Source organism: Cetorhinus maximus, chromosome 4, assembly GCF_964194155.1.
Source record: "Cetorhinus maximus chromosome 4, sCetMax3.hap1.1, whole genome shotgun sequence".
NCBI lineage: Eukaryota > Metazoa > Chordata > Chondrichthyes > Lamniformes > Cetorhinidae > Cetorhinus > Cetorhinus maximus.
This window is the reverse complement of record NC_135882.1, coordinates 164,255,457-164,279,657: the sequence shown is the minus strand read 5'-3', so window position 1 is coordinate 164,279,657 and position 24,201 is coordinate 164,255,457. Positions and strand designations below refer to the sequence as shown.

The 24,201-nt window shown below is 44.3% G+C and overlaps 1 protein-coding gene across 1 annotated transcript in view; it reads right to left on the bottom strand.

Annotated features, from left to right (window-relative positions):
• Positions 1–1,519: 1,519 nt before the first annotated feature.
• The window catches only part of LOC144680002 (leucine-rich glioma-inactivated protein 1-like), a 66,957-nt gene continuing 44,275 nt past the window's right edge, over positions 1,520–24,201 (bottom strand). Inside the window, exons 5-8 of the mRNA XM_078541075.1 lie at positions 17,816–17,887; positions 5,669–5,838; positions 5,411–5,575; positions 1,520–2,715 (exon numbers count right to left, since the gene is read on the bottom strand). Coding sequence (XP_078397201.1) covers positions 1,895–2,715; positions 5,411–5,575; positions 5,669–5,838; positions 17,816–17,887 — 1,228 coding nt within the window. The 3' untranslated portion in view covers positions 1,520–1,894. The remainder of the gene's footprint in view (positions 2,716–5,410; positions 5,576–5,668; positions 5,839–17,815; positions 17,888–24,201) is intronic.

Below are 24,201 nucleotides of genomic sequence, written 5' to 3'. Positions count from 1 at the left end.
TTGTGAAGAGGACGTAAGGAGGCTACAAAGTGACATAGATAGGCTAAGTGACTGGGCAAAGATCTGGCAAATGGAGTATAATGTGGGCAAATGTGAAGTTGTTCCATTTTGGCAGGAAGAATAAAAAATAAGCTTATTATCTAAATGGTGAGAGATTGAGGAGCTCTGAGATTCAGAGGGATCTGAGTGTCCTAGTGCATGAATCACAAAAGGTTAGAATGCAGGTACAGCAGGTAATTAGGAAAGCTAATTGGATGTTATCATTTATTGTGAGGGGAATTGCTTACAAAAGTAGGGAGGTTATGCTTCAGTTGTACAGGACATTGTTGACACCACAGCTGGAGTATAATGTACAGTACCAGTCTCCTTACTTAAAGAAAGATGTAAATGCGTTAGAAGCAGTTCAAAGAAGGTTTACTAGACTAATACCAGGAATGGTTGGGTTGTCTTATGAGGAAAGGCTGGACAGCTTAGGCTTGTATCCATTGGAATTTAGAAGAGTAAGAGGCAACTTAATTGAAACCTTTAAGATTCTGAGGGGTATTGACAGGATGGATTTGGAGAGGATGTTTTCTCTTGTGGGAGAATCTATACCTAGGGGTCACTGTTTAAAAATAAGGGGTCGCTCATTTAAGACAGAGATGAGGAGAATTTTTTTCTCTCAAAGGATTGTGAGTCTTTGGAACTCTCTTCCTCAAAAGATAGTGGAAGCAGAGTCTTTGAATATTTTTAAGGCACAGCTAGATAGATTCTTGATTAAGGGGGTGAAAGGTTATCAGGATAGGCAGGAATGTTGGATTGACGTTACATTCAGATCAGCCATGATCTTTTTGAATGGCGAGCAGGCTCGAGGGGCCGAGTGGCCTACTCCTGCTCCTAATTCGTATGTTCCGGCAGTGGATGGGCTGAGGCAGAGAACAGCGATTTATGGAGGCGGAGTAGGCAGTTTTCTGATGCAGAGGATATTGGGTCAGAAGCTCAGCTTAGGGCTACATTGGTTGCAAACAGACTGGGTCATCATGAGACAGTGGCCAGAGAGAGGAATGGAATGGGTAGTGAGAACACATGAATCTGTGGCGGAGGCTGAAACCAATGGCTTTGGTCTTCCTTGGATGACTTCAAAGTAAAGGACAAAAAGATAAGCCATTACAGGAGATTCTCTGGCTACAACTGGATAGGTAAGAGCAAATTATTTAAGGCCTTAATTTTGAGTACTTAAATCTACATAGTACAACCAAAAATGATTAATAGATTGGGACAAACGTTTAAACAAATGCTTCTCATGTTTACTATAAAGTAAGAAGGAAGGTGTATGTAGAGAAATCGCAATTACGCTCATTATAGTCTTTTGTTTGCTGATTACAGCAATTTCATAAACGTATTTCTTGGGAAACAGGCATATTTATTTGAATATAAACAAGAACAATCAAAATCTTGCACCAAATAGTTGTCACATTAGCAAAGAGGAAATTTTCCTTTAGGAGTTTATTGTGAAATAATTTTTGTTAAAAACCACACAAAAATGTAAAGATTTTATTTGGAAGATTGTTCATTCAGTAGAATAAATAAATGGAAATGTACACCTCAATATTTGCTGTAGTAACAGATGTGAATACACAAATATTTACAGCTTGCGTCAGCAAAGTACAACAGTTAATTGCTCACCGTGTGATGGTGAGTTCAGAAACCACTATGTGTAATGTGATCGAAAATAGGGAAAATGAACACTAGGAATAGAAATATTTTTCCCAGCAAACCGGAACCTGATAGTATTCATCGCAGAACAATGATAAATCATGCATACGTTTCATTATCACGTCCATGTAATTATTATTACCCAAAGCTACTTTTAAGATGTCATTGTACTGATCCTTAAATACACTTGAATGATTTCTCATATTGTGCTCAAATCAATGGTGATATGTTTGTATATTTGTGTATTCCCTTTGAAACTGGAGCTGAACATGAACTCACGATTGTCTGTCACCACAAATGTAAATGATCGTGGAGCCTGAATGTTTAGTTCTTGGAATTTTACAAATTTCTCTTTGTTGCTTTCCCAGCGGTAGATCTGGGTGAAGGAGTAGTCGCTCCCCAGAATGGCATACTGCCAGTTGTTTACTCTGAGAGGTTGAAACACCATGGCACCACGGGACGGAAAGGACTGTTTCACCACAAACCTGGAGTTCTCCCATTTCAGCATTTTGGAGTCCCCTATGAATCTGGTCAGGCAAATGTAGAGGTCATCATTGACGACAAAATGTTTCACTGCGTAGACATCCTCCATGTCAGGGATATCTGTGCGCCACACAAACTCCTTCTGGCTTTTACTCCACTGGAAGATGACAGGACGCTGGGAGCTACTTGATAGGATTAAATGAGGTTTGTTAGCTATTTCAAGGTATTCCACATCTGTGTCTCTGAACCAAGAATGCAGACTCTGATGGGAGTAGAATCCATTCCCATTCCATTTGTACACAGTAGTCGACCCAGCCTTGGACGTGTCTGCAATTACAAAGTACCACTCTCCTTCTATTTCAAATGTCTCAATGTCATTGGGTTTTCTGATTTTAAAATTGTCCACATCTTGCATCTTGATGAACTTGTTGGAAAAACCATCCCTTTTGTAGATATGGGAGCCGCCAAACAGCTGAGCCACAATGACAAACAGCTGAGCATCAATTATCAGTGGTTTGCAGAACACAGTAGAGCTGCCTACAGCAGGAGAAGGAATGTTAGTTAATAATGTGCAGAGAAAACAGAACCTAACACTGTTGTCATAGTTAGGGCTGTTACTTTTTGTCAAGTCCAAAGTTGGAATAAGGGTACTGGAGTAGGGTCTCAGGAGAGGGGGGCTTGAGGGTAAACATTTTTATAATTATATTAACAACAACTTTAAAGCAGTAAAATTTCCCAAGGGTGTTAAAACAAAATTTTGTGCCAAGCCACATTAAGAGATATTAGGACAGGTGACCAAAAGCTTAATCAAAGAGGTAGGTTTAACAGCATCTTAAGAGAAGTGGAGAAGCAGAGGTTCAGGGAGGAATTTTTTAAAATTAGGGCATGGCCTCTAATAGTGAAGCAATGAAAATCAGAGTTGGGCAAGAGGCCAAAGCTGGAGATCTCAGATTGCCAGGCCTAAAACTGGACAGGTTGCAACAGCAACTTGTATTGATATACCATCTCTAGCATAATAAAATGTCCCAAGGCGCTTCACAGGAGCGTTGTAATGCAAAATTCGAGCCACATAAGCAGATATTAGGTCAGGTGACCGACAGTTTGGTCAAAAATGTAGGTTTCAAAGAGTGTCTCAAAGGATGAAAGAGGGATAGAGAGGCAGAGATGTTTAGGAAGGCAATTCCAGGAAATAAGCCCCAGGCAGCTGACACCACAGCCACCAGTGGTGGAACGATTAAAATTGGGGATGACAAAGAGCCCGGAATTAGAGGAACACAGGTATCTTAGAAGGCGCATATGGATAGAGGAGATTACACAAATAGGGAGGGGTGAGGCCATGGCAGGATTTGAAAACAAGGATGAGAATTAGAAGTGCTGCTGAACCAGGAGCCAATGTATGTCAAAGACCACAGGGGTAATGGGTGAAAGGGATTTGGTGCGTAGGGAGCTTGTACATGAATCAAGTAGGTAGCATACAAGTATAGCAAGCAATTAAGAAGGCTAATGGTATTTTGACTTTTGTTACAAACGGATCAGAGTATAAAAGCAAAGGAATTTTACTACAATTATACAGGACATTGGCAAGGCCACACCTGGAGTACAGTTTTTGGTCTCCTTATTTATGGAAGGACATACTGGTACTTGCCCTAGAAGGACTGCAACAGAAGTTTACTAGACTTGTTCCTAGCATGAGGGGATTGTCCTGAATGGAGATTGGTAGATTAGACCTATATTCCCTGGAATTTAGAAGAATGAGAAGTGATCTAATTGAAGCTTATACATTTTTAAGGCGCTTGACAAGATAGATGCTGAAAAATGTTTCCATTGACAGTGGAATCTAGAATAGGAATTGCAGTTCCTACATAAGAGGTCGGCCATTTAGGACTAAGCTGAGCAGAAATTTCTTTACTCAAAGGATTGTGAATCTCTGGAATTCTCTACCCTGGAGAGTTATAACTACATTCAAGACAGAGGGCAATAGATTTTTGGTTACATGGGGAATTAAGGGATATGGAGATAGTGCAGGAAGGTGGAGTTCAGGTAGAAGATCAGTCATGATCTTATTGAATGGCAGAGTACTCTTGAAGGGCAAAATGACCTACTCCAGCTCCTATTTCTTATGTTTTGGATGACCACAAGTTTACAGAGAGTAGAAAGTGGGAGGCCAGCCAGGAGTGTATTAGAATAGACAAGTCTAGAAGTAATAAAAGTATGGATGAGGGTTTCAGCAGTAGTTGAGCTGGCAGGGGCGGAGTCAGACAATGGTATGGAGATAAAAATAGGTAGTCTTAGTGATGGCATGAATATGCAGCCTGAAGCTCATCTCTGGATTACACGACACCAAAGTTGCGACTATTGCCAGGAAGAGGGATGGAGTCAGTTGCTCGGGAATGGAGTTTGTCACATGTATCAAAGCCAACAGTTTTAGTCTTCCCAATATTTAATTGGAGAAAATTCCTGCTCATCCAGTACGGAATGTCAGATAAACAGTGTGATAATTTAGCAACAATGGAGGAGTCAAATGAGAAGGGTTGGTGAGGTATAGCTGGCTATTGTCAGCGTACAAGTGAAAATTTATGCTGTGTTTTTAGATGATCTTGCTGAGACATAGCAGGTAGATGAGAAATAAAAGGGAGCTAAGAATTGAGCCGTGGGATACACCAGGAGCAATAGTGCAGGAGCAGGAAGAGAAGCCATTGCAAGTGATGCTTTAGCTGTGATTTGATAAGGATGACAATAGAGAGGAGTTGGAGGAGGATGGTGTGGTCAACCATGTCAAAGGCTGCAGGCAGGTCAAGAAGGATGAGGAGGGATAGTTTATCTTTGTCACATTTACGTAGGATATTTGTGATTGTGATAAGAGCCATTTCAGTACTACAGCAGGGGCAGAAACCTGATCGGATGGATTCAAACATGGAGTTCCTAGAAAGATGGACACAGATTTGAGAGACAACAACACATTCAAGGACTTGAGAGAAAAGGGAAGTTGAAGACGGGGAAGTAGTTTGCATGGACAGAGGGGTAAGGGGTTGGTTTTTTGAGGAAAAGGTCAGTGATGGCAGATTTGAAGGAGAGATGAACAATACTTGAAGACAGAAAACTGTTACCAATATCAGTTAACATGGAAACCAGCAAGTGGTCAGCAGCCTATTGGGAAAAGGGTCGAGGGAGCTTGGACAGATCATTTCAATTTCAACACCGATCACTGTTTCAGGGAACTGACCAAGCATACCAATAATGATGTCATAGTTTCTGAAAACCATCTCCACATGATCCCATTCAAAAAAGCTGCACCTCCCCACGAGAGGCTGAGCGACAACAACGTTGGCATCATTCATGAAAGTGAAGGCTTCAATTGAAAGGGACTGAAACTGTAAAGACTGATCAAGGACAAATTCTGAAAGATTAAAGAGGAAAGGAAATGGGATTAATTAAGGTGTGATTTAGGTCTTTCCATTTTAATCCTGATAAAGAGATTTGCTGCAATCACCTGTAGTTATGCAGTCGAATTCCTTCAGTGAGAGATTGTTAATTTTATCATTCTGATACTCCACTGGACTGGCACAGTCAATCTGATCCACCGTCGCATTTGTGCTGCTTAACCATTCCACCAGCCATTTCAGTTTGCAATCACAATGAAAAGAATTCCCTCTCAGATCTCTGCAAAGAAACATAATTCCAATTGAGAAATGGTTCATTGGTGATTCACAGCTGATGGAAGAACGTCATTATTCCTGTTCTTGAAAACAGGTACTTCACACAGTTTGAAAATGCCAGACTTAACAGCTCTGGGCTGCAGTATCTCTGCATTCGAATATTTTAAACAAACTTAAGCTAATTTTCCAAGCTTTTTGACTACTAAATTTGCAACATGCTTTAAGGATATAAGAAAGTCAAAAAAAACAAACAATTCCAAAGTATCTTCTTCATGTCTTGCTTAGCCTAGTGAACAAACAGGAGCTATTTTCTGCTTTCCAAATCTGTTGTGAGAATATTAAATATAAAGGTGCATCAGCAACAAAGTTTCAGGAATAACTCATTTTCTTTGGCGATGTTTTAACCAGACATCAAAAAAGAAATGTTTCTACTAAAACCCACTTTCACAGCCATATTTCCTTCCTCAGTGACTGTCTCCGTCTCCGACTTACCCCACGTGGATTTCAACTGAAGTTCCATCCCTCATGTTTCGAACCCAGCCAGGATTACAGGTATCTCCGGGACATACAACGCTCCTCGGACTGCTGTTCTCGTCGCATTCTGAGATCCACACTCAGTGCCATGCGCCGCCAGATGAACACACTCGACCTCTCCCTCCAGCAGCACCGACTCACCCTTTTTCGAAGCTGCGCGTGCCCCCAGTTTCATTTTATTCTTCGTCACATCTGACGCCTCAACAAGAAACTTTGTCTCTTTCTTTCAGGTCCAAAGGAACGCAAGCTCCAACAACTCATCGACACCAACACCCATCCAGGACCCTCTACCCCTGCCTGTCCCTCTGACCCCATCCCGTCTTCCAGTCCCAGCCCCGGCCGTGTATTCACTATACCCCCTGACCTTCCCCTCTCCGATGCTGAACTTTCAGTGCTCAGCAAAGAACTTAGTTTCATACCCTTACGTTCTCATCTCAATGAATTTCGGGCTCGGCACGATGCTGAACTCTTCTTCCGCCGCTTTCGTCTCCGTGCTCACTTCTTTGGGCAGGAGTCCTCTCCCTGTTCAACGGATCCTTTTACCCACCTCCAATATTCTCCCTCCACCTGGACCCCTCCCTCTGGATTCTTACCTTCTCTTGATCTTTTCATTGAGAACTGTCGGCGTGACATTAGCCATCTCAATTTCTCTGCTCCTCTCACCCATTCTAACCTGTCTCTCTCTGAACTTACTGCACTCCGTTCTCTCAGGTCCAACCCTGACATTGTCATCAAACCCGCTGACAAGGATGGTGCTGTTTTTGTCTGGTGCACTGACCTCTACCTCGCAGAGGCTGAACGTCAACTCGCAGACACTTCCTCCTCCCTCCCCCTGGACCATGACCCCACCACTGAACATCAAGCCATTATTTCCAGGACTGTTACTGACCCCATCTCCTCTGGAGATCTTCCTTCCACAGCTTCCAACCTGACAGTCTCCCAACCTCGGACGGCTCGCTTCTACCTCCTACCCAAAATCCACAAACAGGACTGTCCCGGCAGACCAATCGTGTCAGCCTGTTCCTGCCCTATGGAACTCATTTCTTGCTATTTTGACTCCATTCTCTCTCCCCTTGTCCAGTCCCTTCCCACCTACATCCATGATTCCTCTGACACCCTACATCATATCAACAATTTCCAGTTCCCTGGCCCCAACCGCCTCCTCTTCACCATGGACGTCCAATCCCTCTACACCTCCATCCCCCCACCAGGATGATCTGATGGCTCTCCGCTTCTTCCTCGAACAGAGGCCCGAACAATCCCCATCCACCACTACTCTTCTCCGTCTGGTTGAACTTGTTCTCACACTGAACAATTTCTCCTTAAACTCCTCTCACTTCCTCCAAATAAAAGGTGTGGCTATGGATACCCACATGGGCCCTTTATGGGGTATGTGGAACATTCCTTGTTCCAGTCCTACTCCGGCCCCCTCACACAACTCTTTCTCCGGTACATCGATGATTACTTCGGTACTGCTTCATGCTCTCGTCTGGACCTGGAAAAATTTATTAATTTTGCTTCCAATTTCTACCCCTCCATCATTTTCACATGGCCTATCTCTGACACTTCCCTTCCCTTCCTTGACCTCTCTGTCTCAATTTCTGGTGATAGACAGTCCACCAATATCCATTACAAGCCTACCGACTCCCACAGCCACCTCGACTACAGCTCCTCACGCCCCGCTTCCTGTAAGGAGTCCATCCCATTCTCTCAGTTCCTTCGCCTCCGTCGCATCTGCTCTGATGATGCCACTTTCAAAAACAGTTCTTCTGACATGTCTTCCTTCTTCCTTAATCGAGGTTTTCCACCCACAGTGGTTGACAGGGCCCTCAACCATCACCCGCGCATCCGCCCTCACACCTTCCTCTCACTCCCAGAAACATGATAGGGTCCCCCTTGTCCTCACTTATCACCCCACCAGCCTCCGCATTCAAAGGTCCTCCGCCATTTCCGCCAACTCCAGCATGATGCCACCACCAAACACATCTTCCCTTCACCACCCCGGCGGCATTCCGCAGGGATCGTTCCCTCCGGGACACCCTGGTCCACTCCACCATCACCCCCTACACCTCAACCCCCTCCCACGGCACCTTCCCATGCAACGGCAGAAGGTGCAACACCTGCCCCTTTACTTCCCCTCTCCTCATCGTCCAAGGGCCCAAACACTCCTTTCAAGTGAAGCAGCATTTCACTTGCACTTCCTTCAATTTAGTCTACTGCATTCGTTGCTCCCAATGCGGTTTCCTCTACATTGGAGAGACCAAACGCAGACTGGGTGACCGCTTTGCAGAACACCTTCGGTCTGTCCGCAAGCATTACCTAGACCTCCTTGTCGCTTGCCATTTCAACACTCCACCCTGCTCTCATGCCCACATGTCTGTCCTTGGCCTGCTGCATTGTTCCAGTGAAGCTCAACGCAAACTGGAGGAACAGCACCTCATCTTCCAACTAGGCAATTTACAGCCTTCCGGACTGAATATTGAGTTCAACAATTATAGATCATGAACTCGCTCCTCCATCCCCACCCTCTTTCCGATCCCCCCCTTTTTTTCCAATAATTTATATAGATTTTTCTTTTCCCACCTATTTCCATTATTTTTAAATGTATTTCCATCCATTGCAGGAGGGGGTTGTGCAAAGCATTCCCAATGCAGAAGTAAGTAGTTCTCAATATGATCAGAAGAATTATATGGGTAAGCTGCACATAGGTGATGAAAAAGGCTTACTGGACAGATATTAATTGACTAAAGTGTAACACTAAAATAATATGCAATTATCTATATTGTTACACATGCAGTCAAAGGAGATGTTAAGATCAGCAGTGAAAGGCAAGAAATGCCCAAGTGACTCTGACTTAACTTTGTCAATTCTCTTCCAAATCTTCCAAGAAGGCTTCTGGTGAGGTTAAGCCCCAATCAACGTAATGTGCAAGGAGCTCCATCAATTTATTATTTAAATTCAAAATCATTCACTCCACAAGTCATCAATTCACTGGGTGTTAACTTGTAGTCTTAAAAAAACAGTGCCTGTGTTCAAGTCCAGAAGCTTAAAACTGCAGCTGTGCACTCCTGCTGGGTATGACCGAGTGGGAAAATAGGAGTCAATAATAATCAGCCAGCAGGTTCTGTGCTAAGTGCACCAGGTAACCTGCTGACTCAACTTGAAAGAGTGCAGTGAGATCCAAAATAAGCAGCCAGCCATCGACTGATCTCTGTTCTATAGTCCGAGGAAACCCGGAAATCGAGGTATTGTACAATAATGTACTAAAACTGGTGCATGCTGTTCATGCTTCAAGCCTCCCCAACTTCTCTCTAAGAACCCTCTGTCTAAAAATCCAGGCTGCCTCCCCGTGAGCAGTTGACCACACGGTACCTACCAATTAAGTGCAAGCATGGAGCAAAGCAAAGTCTCTGCAATACCATTGCATTATCCAAACCAATAAATAGTTTACCTGCACATTCAGCACATTCAGGGTCAGCTGAAAGAAATCCAAGATGTGCCAAGGTGAACTAACATGACTGCAGCTCTGCCAATCCCAGAATATCTCCTAGTCTCTAGGAATTCCTGCCCTTTGAAGGCCAAGACAACCCCCAACAAAACAAATAAACTCAGGGCAGAATCTAAGCAGAACTTTTTACTACCTTGACCCTAGATTACCAAACTCAGCAGTATCTCTCAGAACGCCACTAACATATGACACACACCGCTCTGCAAATTCCGCACGGTCAACACTCAGACGGAACACTGACAAGGAAGAGTGAGAAGATTATTTCACTGAAGATGACAAAAATATTTTGGAACTAAGAGCCCAAGAGTCCTAACCCCTGACCAGAGACCAGAACTTAATGGCAAAGATAGATGACTTTGACAATTGAGGACATCAGAATACTGTTTGCAATTGAAATGGTATGGCAGTATAATGGTTATGTTTATGGTTATGAGCTCTGAAGAAGTCATACGGACTCGAAATGTTAACTCTGTCTTTCTCTCCACAGATGCTGTCAGACCTGCTGAGTTTTCCAGCATTTTTTGTTTTTGTTTCAGATTTCCAGCATCCGCAGTATTTTGCCTTTATCTTAGTGTTTAATTCGCTGCCACTTCTCTTCCAGGAATGCCTACCTTGAAGAAGTACTGCTGTTCTCTCCGACAGGATTTCCACTTGTCTCTTTTGCCCTATTCACCTTCATTGCTTTCCATTTCTCTCCTGGTGTTTGACAAGGTGTTTATTAAAACCCGCTTTCACAGCCATATTTCCTTCCTCAGTGACTGTCTCCGTCTCCGACTTACCCCACGTAGATTCCAACTGAAGTTCCATCCCTCGTGTTTCGAATCCACCCAGGATTACAGGTATCTCCGGGATATACAACGCTCCTCAGACTGCTGTTCTCGCCGCATCCTGAGATCCACACTCAGTGTCATGCGCCGCCATATGAACACACTCGACCTCTCCCTCCAGCAGCACCGACTCACCCTATCTCAAAGCTGTCCTTTCTCCCAGTTTCATTTTATTCTTCATCTCATCCGACACCTTAACAAGAAACTTTGTCTCTTTCTTTCAGGTGCTAAGCTCCAACATCTCATTGATACCAATACGCATCCAGGACCCTCCACCCCTTCACGTCCCTCTGACCCCATCCCATCTTCTAATCCCAGCCCGTCCTGTGTATTCACCATACCCCCTGAGCTTTCCCTCTCTGATGCTGAACATTCAGTACTCAGCAAAGGACTCAGTTTCATACCCTTACGCCCAGCTCTGAAGAAGAGTCATACAGACTCGAAACGTTAACTCTGGCTTTCTCTCCACAGATGCTGTCAGACCTGCTGAGTTTTTCCAGCATTTTTTGTTTTTGTTTCAGATTTCCAGCATCCGCAGTATTTTGCCTTTATTATAATGGTTATGTTACTAGATTAGTAACCAAGAGGCCTGGATTGACGCTCTGGAGATATGAGTTAAAATCCCACCATAGTGGATGTGGAAGTTGAATTCAACTAATTAAATCCGGAATAAAAAGCTAGTATCAGTAATGATGATAGTAAATCCCATCTGGAAACCTACCATCCTTCTCCTGTCTGGCCTATATGTAAGTCCAGACCCACAGCAACATGATTGGTTCTTATTTGCCATCTGAAATCGCCTAACAAGCTAGCTACTCTATTGTCTGGAGGACAATTGGGATGGGCAATAATTACTGGCTTTGCCCAAAATACCCATATCCTGTGATTGAATAAAATAAGGTAAATGTCTCTTCTTTATCCAGAAGATCCTCTGATTGACAGCAAAATGGAACAAACTCCACACAGAGCACATAGCTGACAGAGAGTGACAAACTGTCCACTCCATCCTTATCCAGGAACAAATTTCAGGTGAGCTGTAGCATACAGGAATACTGTGCTAAACAAGGACTAGCTATTATGAACATAGAGAGAAGTCTAGGAAGCTTCCCTTGTATATACTGCAATCAGGAACAGAACCAGAGACATCACTTCACAAAGCAACTGGTGAGATGATCAGCATTCAATATAAATCAGTAAGGAGGTTACTATCTCAGAGATTCAAGCTGCTCAACAGGAAATTACAGGCATCTAGCTGCCTACTCAAGCCTGCAAATGCCTGAGAAGAGGTCGCACAAGGTAGATTCTCCAATCCCAGCCAATAATATCCAAAAATTGGTCAAAACCTGCAATCTAGCAAAGTCCCAACGTCAGATGGATATCCTGGAGAATCTTAAAATCTATTCCCCCTGTTGATGAGGCTCTTCCGCCACACAATGGATTTAAGCAGTCTAGCAGATGTGGAATCAGAAGTAGCACATATTCCAATCCATATAGTCAGGAAGGCAGTCAAGGATACACCTACCACTGTAAGATGGAAGGCAGTTGACAGTATTGGACAGTCCAGCTACAAGAGGTGATTGCCTGAAACAAAGACCTCATCCAAAACATGTGGAATGGAGGCAAGCAGCACCTGACCAACCCTACTGTACCCTTTCCTGTCTCAGATGCTCAGAAAAGATTAGTTGACTTTAATGGAAAGTAAAATCAGATTGGGCATAAAACAAGCAGTTGATCAATTCTGTCAGGTCCAGCCAGATGGGTAGATTAAAACTACTCCCATGGACAAAAAAATCTTGTAGGGCATCTGCTAAGAAGATGAAAATGATGTACAGATTGCACTTGGAGCTAGGAAGATATTGACCTTGAATCCCTATTGTGTAATCAGTGCCTGCATGATTTCGTCCAATCTCCTACCATAACCACAGAAGGAGATTGGCACAGAACACAGCAAAATGGCATAAATAGCCATTTATCTAAATTTCTGTGTGGTTTCTGCTGATCTTGCACTGAACATACACTGGTAGATCAGGAAAATGTCATGACCATTCCACCACCTAATGAGCCTTTGGGCTTGAGTGCATTTTTTTAATTCATTCACAGGATGTGGGCTTTGCTGGCTGGGCCAGTATTTATTGCCTATCCCTAGTTGCCCTTGAGAAGGCTGTGGTGGGCTGCCTTCTTGAATCACTGCAGTCCATGTGGTGTAGATACACCTGAGTGCTGTTTGGAAAGGAGTTCCAGGATTTTGACCCAGCAGCAGTGAAGGAACAGCAATATATTTCCAAGTCAGGATGGTGAGTGACTTGGAGGGGAACTTCCGGGTGGTGGTGTTCCCATCTGCTGCCCTTGTCCTTCTAGATGGTAGTGGGTTCGGAAGGTGCTGTCTAAGGAGCCTTGGTGAATTCTTGCAACGCATCTTCGAAATGGTACACACTGCTGCCGCTTTGCGTCGGTGGTGGAGGGAGTGAATGTTTGTGGATGTAGTGCCAATCAAGCGGGTTACTTTGCCCTGGACAGTGTCAAGCTTTTGAGTGTTGTGGGAGCTGCACTCATCCAGGCAAGTGGGGAGTATTCCATCACACTCCTGGCTTGTGCCTTGTAGATGGTGGATAGGTTTTGGGGAGTCAGGAGGTGAGTAACTTATCACAGGATTCCTAGCCTCTGAATTGCTCTTGTAGCCACAGTATTTATCTGGCTAGTCCAGTTCAGCTTCTGGTCAATGTTAACCCCCAGGATGTTGATAGTGGGGGATTTAGTGTTGTAATGCCATTAAACATCAAGGGGCGATGGTTAGATTCTCTCTTGTTGGAGATTGTCATTGCCTGGCACTTGTGTGGTGTGAATGTTACTTGCCACTTGTCAGCCCAAGCCTGGATATTGTCCAAGTCTTGCTGCATTTGGACATGGACTGCTTCAGTATCTGAAGAGTCACGAATGGTGCTGAACATTGTGCAAACATCAGCAAACATCCCGACTTCTGACCTTATGCTGGAAGGAAAGTCATTGATGAAACAGCTGAAGATGGTTGGACTGAGGACACTACCCTGAGGAACTTCTGCAGTGATGTCCTGGAGCTGAGATGACTGACCTCCAACAATCACAACCATCTTCCATTGTGCTAGGTATGACTCCAACCAGTGGAGAGTTTTCCCCTGATTCCCATTGACTCCAGTTTTGCTAGGGCTCCTTGATTCCACACTTGGTTAAATGCGGCCTTGAAGTCAAGGGCAGTCACTCTCACCTCACCTTGGGAGTTAAGCTCTTTTGTCCATGTTTGAACCAAGGCTGTAATGAGGTCAGGAGCTGAGTGGCCCTGGCAGAACCCAACCTGGGCGTCAGTGAGCAGGTTATAGCTAAGCAAATGCCATTTGATAGCACTAGTGATGACACCTTCCATTACTTTACTGATGATCGAAAGTAGACTGATGGGGTGGTAATTGGCTGGGTTGGATTTGTCCTGCTTTTGGTGTACAGGACATACCTAGGCAATTTTCCACATTGCTGGGTAGATGCCAGTGTTGAAACTGCACTGGAACAGCTTGGCTAGGGGCGTGGCAAGTTCTGGAGCAAGTTCTTGATATTACATGGAATGAATTGAATTGGCTAAAGACTGGCATCTGTGGTGCTGGGGCCTCTGGAGGAGGCCGAGATGGATCATCCACTTGGCACTTCTGGCTGAAGATTGTAGCAAACACTTCAGCCTTGTCTTTTGCACTGATGTGCTGAGCCCCCCCATCATGGAGTGTGGGGGTATTTGTGGAGTCTCCTCTTCCGGTGAGTTGTTTAATTGTCCACGAGCATTCACGACGGGATGTGGCAGGACTGCAGAGTTTGGATCTGATCCATTGGTTGTGGGATCACTTAGCTCTGTCTATCACTTGCTGCTTATGCTGTTTGGCACGCAACTAGTCCTGTGTTATAGCTTCATCAGGTTGACACCTCATTTTTAGGTATGCCTGGTGCTGCTCCTGGCATGCCCTCCTGCACTCTTCATTGAACCAGGGTTGATCTCATGGCTTGCTGGTTGTGGTAGAGTGGGGGATATGCCAGGCCATGAGGTTACAGATTGCGTTCAAGTACAATTCTGCTGCTGTTGATGGCCCACAGCGCCTCATGGATTCTCAGTCTTGAGTTGCTAGATCTGTTCGAAATCTATCCCATTTAGCACGGTGATAGTGTCACACAACACAGTGGAGGGTATCCTCAATGTGAAGGCAGGACTTCATCTCCACAACAACTGTGCGATGATCACTCCAACCGATACTGTCATGGCCAGATGCATCTGCAACAGGCAGGTTGGTGAAGATGAGGTCAAGTATGTTTTTCTCTCTTGTTGGTTCCCTCGCCACCTGCCACAAACCCAGTCTAGCAGCTATGTCCTTTAGGACTCGGCCAGCTCAGTCAGTAGTGGTGCTACCGAGCCGCTCTTGGTGATGGACATTGAAGTGCCCCACTCGGTCAAATGCGGCCTTGATGTCAAGGGCAGTCACTCTCACCTCATCTTGGGAGTTCAGCTCTTTTGTCCATGTTTAAACCAAGGCTGTAATGAGGTCAGGAGCTGAGCGGCCCTGGCGCAATCCAAACTGGGCGTCAGTGAGCAGGTTATTCCTAAGCAAGTGCCACTTGATAGCACTGTTGATGAGCTCTTCCATTACTTTACTGATGATTGAGACTAGACTGATGGGACGGTAATTGGCCGGGTTGGATTTGTCCTGCTTTTCGTGTACACCCAGAGTACATTCTGCGCCCTTTTCACCCTCAGTGCTTCCTCCAAGTGATGTTTAGCATGGAGGAGCACTGATTCATCGGCTGAGGGAGAGCGGTGCATGGTAATCAGCAGGAGGTTTCCTTGCCCATGTTTGACCTGATGTCATGAGACTTCATGGGATCCAGAGTCGATGACTCCCAGGGCAACTCCCTCCCAACTGTAAATCACTGTGCCGCTACCTCTATCAGTGGGACAGGACATACCCAGGGATGGTGATGGTGATGTCTGGGACATTGTCTGTAAGGTATGATTCCGCGTGGATGATCATGTCAGGCTGTTGCTTGACTAGTCTGTGAGACAACTCTCCCAATTTTGGCACTAGTCCCCACATGTTAGTAAGGAGGACTTTGCAGGTGAATAGGGCTGAGTTTGCCGGTGCCTGGGTCAATGCCGGGTGGTCCGTCCGGTTTCATTCCTTTTTTGAGACTTTGCAGTGGTTTGATACAACTGAATGGCTGAGTGGGCCATTTCAGAGGGCATGTAAGAGTCAACCACTTTGCTGTGGGTCTGGAGTCACATGTAGGCCAGACCAGGTAAGGACGGTAGATTCCCTTCCCTAAAGGACATTAGTGAACCAGATGGGTTTTTACGACAATCGCCAATGGTTTCATGGTCATCATTAATTTTTTTTAAATTAAATTCAAATTCTACCATCTGCCATGGAGGAATTCGAACCTGGATTCTCAGAATATTACTCTGGGGGCAGAATTTTGCCCTTGGCAGGGGCGCTCGGTGGGGTACGGCTGGGAAACCGGCCGCCACCCATGATCAGCACCGCACCGCGATTTTACACGGGTGGGCCAATTAAGGCCAGCCCAGCGTGGAACGTGAGCAGCAGCGCTCAGCGATGCCTGTGCGAGCAGGGAGAGGAGGGCGAGCAGGCCCAAAGCAAACTTCACACATGTGGGGGAAAGAGCGCTTCAATCTCCCTGAGGCACGGCGCTGTCTCAGGGAGATGAAGCGCTGTTTAAAAAACATAATGAAGAGAATAAAAATGTCATAAAACATGTCCCCTCATGTGACTCTGTCATGAGCAGGGACATGTTTCTCATTCAAGTGTGAAATTTTTATTTTATTTTTATTTGCTCCAGGAAACCTCATCCTGCCCATGGATGAGGTTTCCTAAAAAGTGCAAAGTCCGCTTGGCGTTTTCGTCTGCCCACCCACTGTAAGGTTGGACAGGCAGCATAAATTTGAAATGAATTACCTTTTTAATGGCCTTAGTAGTCCTTTTAATTGTCGGCGGGCGCGTTGCTGACTCCGGCGCATGCCTGCCGAACAAAATATCACAGGTCTATGCGATGAGGTCGGGACACTCGCCCAACGTCATCGCACATCATTATATGCTCAGCTGGGTCGGGCACTCGCCCGCTCGCCGAGCTCAATATTCTGCCCCGGGTCTCTGGATTACTAGTCCTGCAACAAAACCACTGCACCATCGCCTCCCCTGTATGGCCACTTTATTTACTGTATGGTTTTTATTTGCACACCACATTCTATATTCAGACCTTTTATTTTTCAGAATCAGACTTGTCTAAAACATGTTGTGGTCGAATTCCACAGGTGTTCACTTGATCTTTCACTACAACTTTGATGCAAAATTGTCAGAGTCCCAGTAAAATAGTATAAATGATCGTGCAGTAATCTTTTGACACCCTGTTTACGCTCCCAAAATACTGCACTCCTCTTAATTGCTTAAAAACTTGCAAACTCATGGATTCAGGAGGCATTCTACAAATGATATGAGAGAGGACAGTGAAAATTGATCTTTGACAGTGATGCAAAACAGGCAACAGTGAATTGGCAGCCAATTTTACACAGTAGAACAGAAAATCAGATAGGGTGTAACATGGACAGCCAATCTAGAAAGTCCATTTTGTGCTACCCACCGCACCCCCACCCCACTCCCTCATTGTTTTGGAATTTATGATGTGTCAGAGAGCCTTTTAAAGTATTATGGTATGTTAAACAAAAACAGAAACAGAAATACCTGGAAAAACTCAGCAGGTCTGGCAGCATCTGCGGAGAAGAGCACAGTTGACGTTTCGAGTCCTCATAACCCTTCAACAGAACTAAGTAAAAATAGGAAAGGGGTGAAATATAAGCTGGTTTAAGGTCGGGGGGGGGTGGGGTGATGAGGACTCGAAACGTCAACTGTGCTCTTCTCCGCCGATGCTGCCCGACCTGCTGAGTTTTTCCAGGTATTACTGTTTCTGTTTTTGTTTTGGATTTCCAGCATCCGCAGTTCTTTGCTTTTATCTATTATAGTATGTTATTTTGCATAAATGCTTACAATGCCATTAGATCAGCAACGTAAACAATCAGAATTACAGATCATTCTTACACATTAGTCAAGGCATCCAGCCCTTTGAATACATCCTTTGGAAGTGTCTTCAGGTTGTTATTTGCCAAGCTTCTGTCAAAACAAAAATGGAGAAATTAAGTTAATGTCAGTTATTTTAACATCATATTTGGTTTTAACTTGTGGTGCATTGTTTGACAAGTTCAAGACTGGCCTGCAGTGAGACCAACTAGGATCCCAGTTTTATAAACATAACAAAGGAGCCAACTTCAAAGGAGCCTCTTATAAAATCTGATCCTGCTTCAAATGAACTTGTATTGACAAAAGTTTAATCCATGGTCACTTTGGTTTTAACCCTACTGCCCTACTTATCTGTTAGATACATCATTGTATCGATATAAATTTAATGAGTGCAAATCAGAGAGACTTGTTTCAAAATGCAGGTAACATATTAAATTTATTCTACTTATTTATAAATATTACTTCTGACACACTTTTAACTTTAATATATTGTCCGTCCAAATTTTTTTTACAAAGTTCATGTTTTAACTATGAGAATATTTCTTCAGGGTCCTATGAATCTTCTGCCCAGTGTTATATCATGTAGTTTAGTGGCTTGGTACTTCTAATGCATTTATAAGATGGTGGGAGAGATGATAAGTGGGAAACTGGGAGTACTTAAACTGGCATGGATGCTCCGTGTTATCAGGATCTGTTAAGCAATCAATCCAGCTTTCAAATGCTGCTTCCAAGTTGAGGTACCATGTTTCTCAGATAGCATTCTAATTTATCAGAAACTTGAGCACGTAATCCTGGCTGACATTTCAGAGCAGTACTGAGGGAGTGCTGCACTGCTGGACATGCTATTTTTCGGATGAGACATTAAACCTGGTCTGCCTTCCGAGGAGTGCGTAGAAAGATTCCATGGAACTATACAAAAAGTGAAGGTGGTGGGGTAGTGGTAATGCCAGTGGACATTCATGCTCTGGGGACATGGGTCTGAATCACACCACAGCAGCTGGTGGAATTGAACTTCAGTTAATAAATCTGGACTTAAATAGCTAGTCTCAGCAATACTGACCATGAAATCATTGTCAATTGCTGTAAAAGTCCACCTGGTTCACTAATGCCCTTTAGGGAAGGCCCACAACAATGTGGTTGATTCTTGACTCCCTCTAAAATGGTATAGCTAGCCACTCGGTTGTATCAAACCACTACAAAGTCTACAAAACGAAATAAAACTGGAATGACCACCTGGCACTGACCTAGGCACCGGAAATGACAAGTGCAAACTCAGCCCTGTCGACCCTGCAAAGTCCTCCTTACTAACTTCTGGGGGTTTGTGCCAAAATTGGGAGAGCTGTCTCACAGACTAGTCAAGCAACAGCCTGACATAGTCATCCTCACTGAATCATACCTTATAGATAATGTCCCAGACACCACCATCACCATCCCTAGACATGTCCTGTCCCACCTACAGGATAGACTGACCAGAGGTAGTGGCACAGTGGTATACAATTGGGAGGGAGTTGCCCTGAGCATTCTCAACATTGACACTGGACCCCACGCAGTTTAATGGAATCGGGTCAAACATGGGCAAGGAAACATCCTGCTGGTTACCACCTACCATACCCCCTCAGCTGATGAATCAGTGCTCCTCCATGTTGAACATCACTTGGAGGAAGCACTGTGGGTGGCAAGGGCATAGAATGTACTCTGGGTGGGGGACTTCAAATGTCCATCACCAAGAGTGGCTGAGACCTAAAGGACATAGCTGCCAGGCTAGGTCTGCGGCAGGTGGTGAGGGAACCAATAAGAGGGAAATACCTGTTTGACCTTGTGCTCACCAATCTACCAGCCACAGATGCATCTGTCTGTAACAGTATTGGTAGGAGTGACCACCACACAGTCCTTATGGAGACCAAGCACCACCTTCATATTGAGGATACTCTCCATCATGTTGTGTGCCACTACCACTGTGCTAAATAGGATAGATTTTGAACAGATCTAGCATCTCAAGACTGGGCATCCATGAGGTGCTGTGGGCCATCAGCAGCAGCAGAATTGTACTCAAACACAATCTGTAGCCTCATGGCCCGGCATATCCTCCACTCTACCATTAACATCAAGCCTGGGGATCAACCCTGGTTCAATGAAGGCTGCAGGAGGGCATGCCAGGAGCAGCACCAGGCATACCTAAAAATGAGGTGTCAACCTGGTGAAGCTACAGCATCAGGACTACTTGCATGCCAAATAGTGAAAGCAGCATGCGATAGACAGAGCTAAGAAATCCCACAATCAACCAATCACATCTAAGTTCTACAGTCCTGCCACATTCAGTCATGAATGGTGGTGGACAATTTAACAACTCACTAAAGGAGTAATCTCCACAATTATCCCCATCCTCAATGCTGGGGGAGCCCAGCACATCAGTGCAAAAGACAAGGATGAAGCATTTGCAACAATCTTCAGCCAGAAGTGCCAAGTGGATGATCCATCTCAGCCTCCTCCAGAGGCCCACGGCATCACAGATACCAGTCTTCAGCCAATTCAATTCACTCCATGTGATATCAAGAAATGGCTGAAGGCACTGGAATCTGCAAAGGCTAAGGGCTCTGACAAAATTCCAAAAATGATACTGAACACTTGTGCTCAAAGTCCATCTACAATATTGGCATCTACCCAGCAATGTGGAAAACTGCCCAGGTATGTCCTGTCCTCAAAAAACGGACAAATCCAACCCAGCCAATTATCACCATCAGTCTACTCTCGATCATTAGCAAAGTGATGGAAGAGGTCATTGACAGTGCTATCAAGCAGTACTTATTCAGATACAACCTGCTTACTGACACTCAGTTTGGGATCCACCAGGGCCATTCAGCTCTTGACCTCATTTCAGCCTTGGTCCAAATATGGACTCAAGGGGTGAGGTGAGAGTGACTTCCCTTGACATTAAGGCCACATTGAACCAAGTATGGCATCAAGGAGCCCTAGCAAAACCAGAGTCAATGGGAAAACTTTCCACTGGTTGGAGTCATACCTAGCACAAAGGAAGATGGTTGTGGTTTTTGGAGGTCAATCATCTCAGTCCCAGGACATCACTGCAGGAATCCCTCAGGGTAATGTACTTGGCCCAACCATCTTCAGCTGCTTCATCAATGGCCTTCCATTCATCATAAGGTCAGAAGTGGGGATGTTCACTGATGATTGCACAATGTTCAGCACCATTCGCGACTCCTCAGATACTGAAGCACTCCGTGCCCATATGCAGCAAGAGTTGGACAACATTCAAGCTTGAGCTGACAAGTGGCAAGTAACATTCATGTCACACAAGTGCCAACCTCGCCAACAAGAAAGAATCCAACCATGCCCTTTTTACATTCGTTGACATTACTGCTGAATCCCCCACTGTCAATACCCTGGGGGTTACCATTGACCAGAAACTGAACTGAAACAGCCATATAAATACTGTGGCTACAAGAACAGGTCAGAAGCTGGGAATTCTGCAGCGTGTAACTCACATCCTGTGTCCCCAAAACCTGTCCACCATCTACAAGGCACAAGTCAAGAGTATGATAAAATATTCTCCACTTGCCTGGATAAGTGCAGCTCCATCAACACTCAAGAAGCTTGACACCATCCTGGACAAAGCAGCCCGCTTGTTTGGCACCGCATTCACTCCCTCCAACATCCACTCCCTCCATACCAGTGCACAATGGCAGCAATGTGTACCATCAACAAGATGTACTGCAACAACTCACCAAGGTTCCTTCGACAGCAGCTCCCAAACCCGTGACCTCTTCCACCTAGAAGGACAAGGGCAGCTGATGTTTGGGAACACCACCACCTGGAAGTTCCCCTCCAAGCCACAAACCATCTTGACTTGGAAATATATCGCCATTCCTTCAGTGTCATTGGGTCAAAGTCCTGGAACTCTCCCCCAAACAGCATTGTGGGTTTACCTACACCACATGGACTGCAGTGGTTTAAGGAGGCGGCTCACTACAACCTTCTCAAGGACAATTAGAGAAAGGAAATAAAAATTCTGGCCTGGCCAACAATGCCCACATCCAGAGCTGAAGAAGGATCATACGGACTCGAAATGTTAACTCCGTTTTCTCTCCACAGATCCTGCTGAGTTTTTCCAGCATTTTCTGTTTTTGATACACAATTCTTTACTTGCCTGAGTCTTCTCTTCCTCCAATAAATCAAAAAAAGAAACAATCTTGACATCATCCTATTTTAACTATTAAATTCATCTCTTTCTGTCCAATTCTTTTCAACCTTGGCAGTGCCTTGCACTTTGTACTTTGGTCTTACATCAGGATTGCCCAATTAAAAAAAGATACCTCTCAATAAGGCAGTGATCCAATTACAATCCACAGATGATAATTATTATCTATTCACACATAGTCCTTGAAACTCTTTCGAGTTATCAACAGTCACAGATTGCAACTCTTTCGAGTACAATCACAGTTCTTGGTTTCCGGGAAGTTTGCAGTGCTATTTAAAGCTCCTGATTGGATTAGTGCTTTAGACTTGCTAAGAGTATCTATTACATAATGTAATACCAGCCAACATACTGGTAAGAGGGCAAAAGCTACATGGCTTGTGACTGCCCCAGAGAGGGTTCTTGAAATCTCAATTGCATCAAATTGCTGATTTATTTCCTTTGACTGAGACAGAACTCTGCTATATCCCTTGAGAAGCCTCTAAGATTGGTGTCGTAAAATAACCTCGGCCCTGATTCTTGCTATTATGCATTTTCCTTTTCAACCTTGTAGATAAATCCAATATAGATAGGACAGGAAGCCCCAGAGGCAAAGCACTGCCCTTCTGTATTGGGATCTACAGTTCCAATTTAACAAATTTCACGGGAAACCAAAATGACGAATCAGTATAAGATAGATAAATGCCTGGTAGGGAAACGTTTCTCAAGAAAACAACCACGCCACAAAATTGTCTTTTTTAGAAATGCAAATTAATATTTTAAAATGGCACACACCTGCAGAGAATATTTTCTGTGCAGCTCAGCTCCCTACCCCAAATCCCATTATATGATGCTTATTTTTTTTCTATTTCCAATAGTCAGCTTTATAAGCTCCTGAATAAGACCACCAAATTGTGGGTAGTCTTGAATCATGCGCCAACTTACATCCACTTGGAGCTGTATTTGAAGCTGTCAAAGCTAATTTTAGGACTTTTACAGTCAAATTAAATAGTGGCCCTGAAACACAGCATGTTTATCACAGTAATTCCAGTAGGACGCTGACAGAAATCCAAGAGAAATAGCTTAAATGGCATTCATGGTCATTTTGCACGTGGTTTCCACTGATATCTCAACCAAGTTATGGCAGGATGCCAGTGGTAATTCTGCAGAATTCCGGACTGACCCAGGGCCGGAGTTTCATTCTATTAGCCTGGGCTGTATTCCAAACCAAGGAGAGTTGAACCAGACAAACAGGATTACCCAGTACAAAAACAGGCCATTCAGCCCAAACAGTCCATGCCGCATTTATGCTCAACCTGCACCTCCACCCATCTTTCTTCACCTAAATTTATCACCGTAACTCTCAATTCTCTTCTCCCTCAAATATTTGTCTAGCTTCCCCTTAAATGCATCTATACTGTTTGCTTTAACCACTCCGATAGCAAGTTCCACATTTCACCATTCTTTGGGTAAGAAGCCTCTTCTGAATTCCCTGTTGGATTTTTTCATGACTATCTTATAATTAATGCTCTATAATCTAGTTATGCTCTTTCCCACAAAAGAAAACATTTTCTCTGCGTCTGCTCTGTCAAAACCTTTAATAATTTTAAAGACCTAAAGGTTACCCCTCATTCTTCTTTTTTCAAGAGAATAGAGACCCAGCCCAGTAAATCTTTTCCTGATGTGTATACCCATGCATTTCTGATGTTCTTCTTCTTCTCCAGGCAGCATCCTAGATTATTTGAGTGTGGCTGAACCACAGCTTATGCCGTGATTTTACTACAGAGCAGTGCAAAGAGGCAAGCCCCACGTCTACCTCAATTGGAACGGGAATCATACCCATGCTATTGGCATTATTCTGAACCCCATTTAGCCCTCTGGCCTAATGAGCTAACCGGCCCCCTTTCTGTTATTATTCCTTGTAAATCTTCTCTGCACCCTCTCCAGTGCCTCTATATCCTTTTTATAATATGGCAATCAGAACAGCACACACCACTCTAAGCATGGCTACAACCAAGGATCGTTACAGGTACATAACTTCCCTATTATCAATTCTGTCCCTCTAGGAAATAAAGCCTAGTTTTTATGGTCTTGCTAATCTGTATCATAACGTTTAGTTATTGATGTATTTGTACTCCGCCATCCAACCTAGACTTGCATCTTCCAAGTAATCAGTCACCTCCCTATTCTACTTCATATTTATCTGTGTTGAACTTCG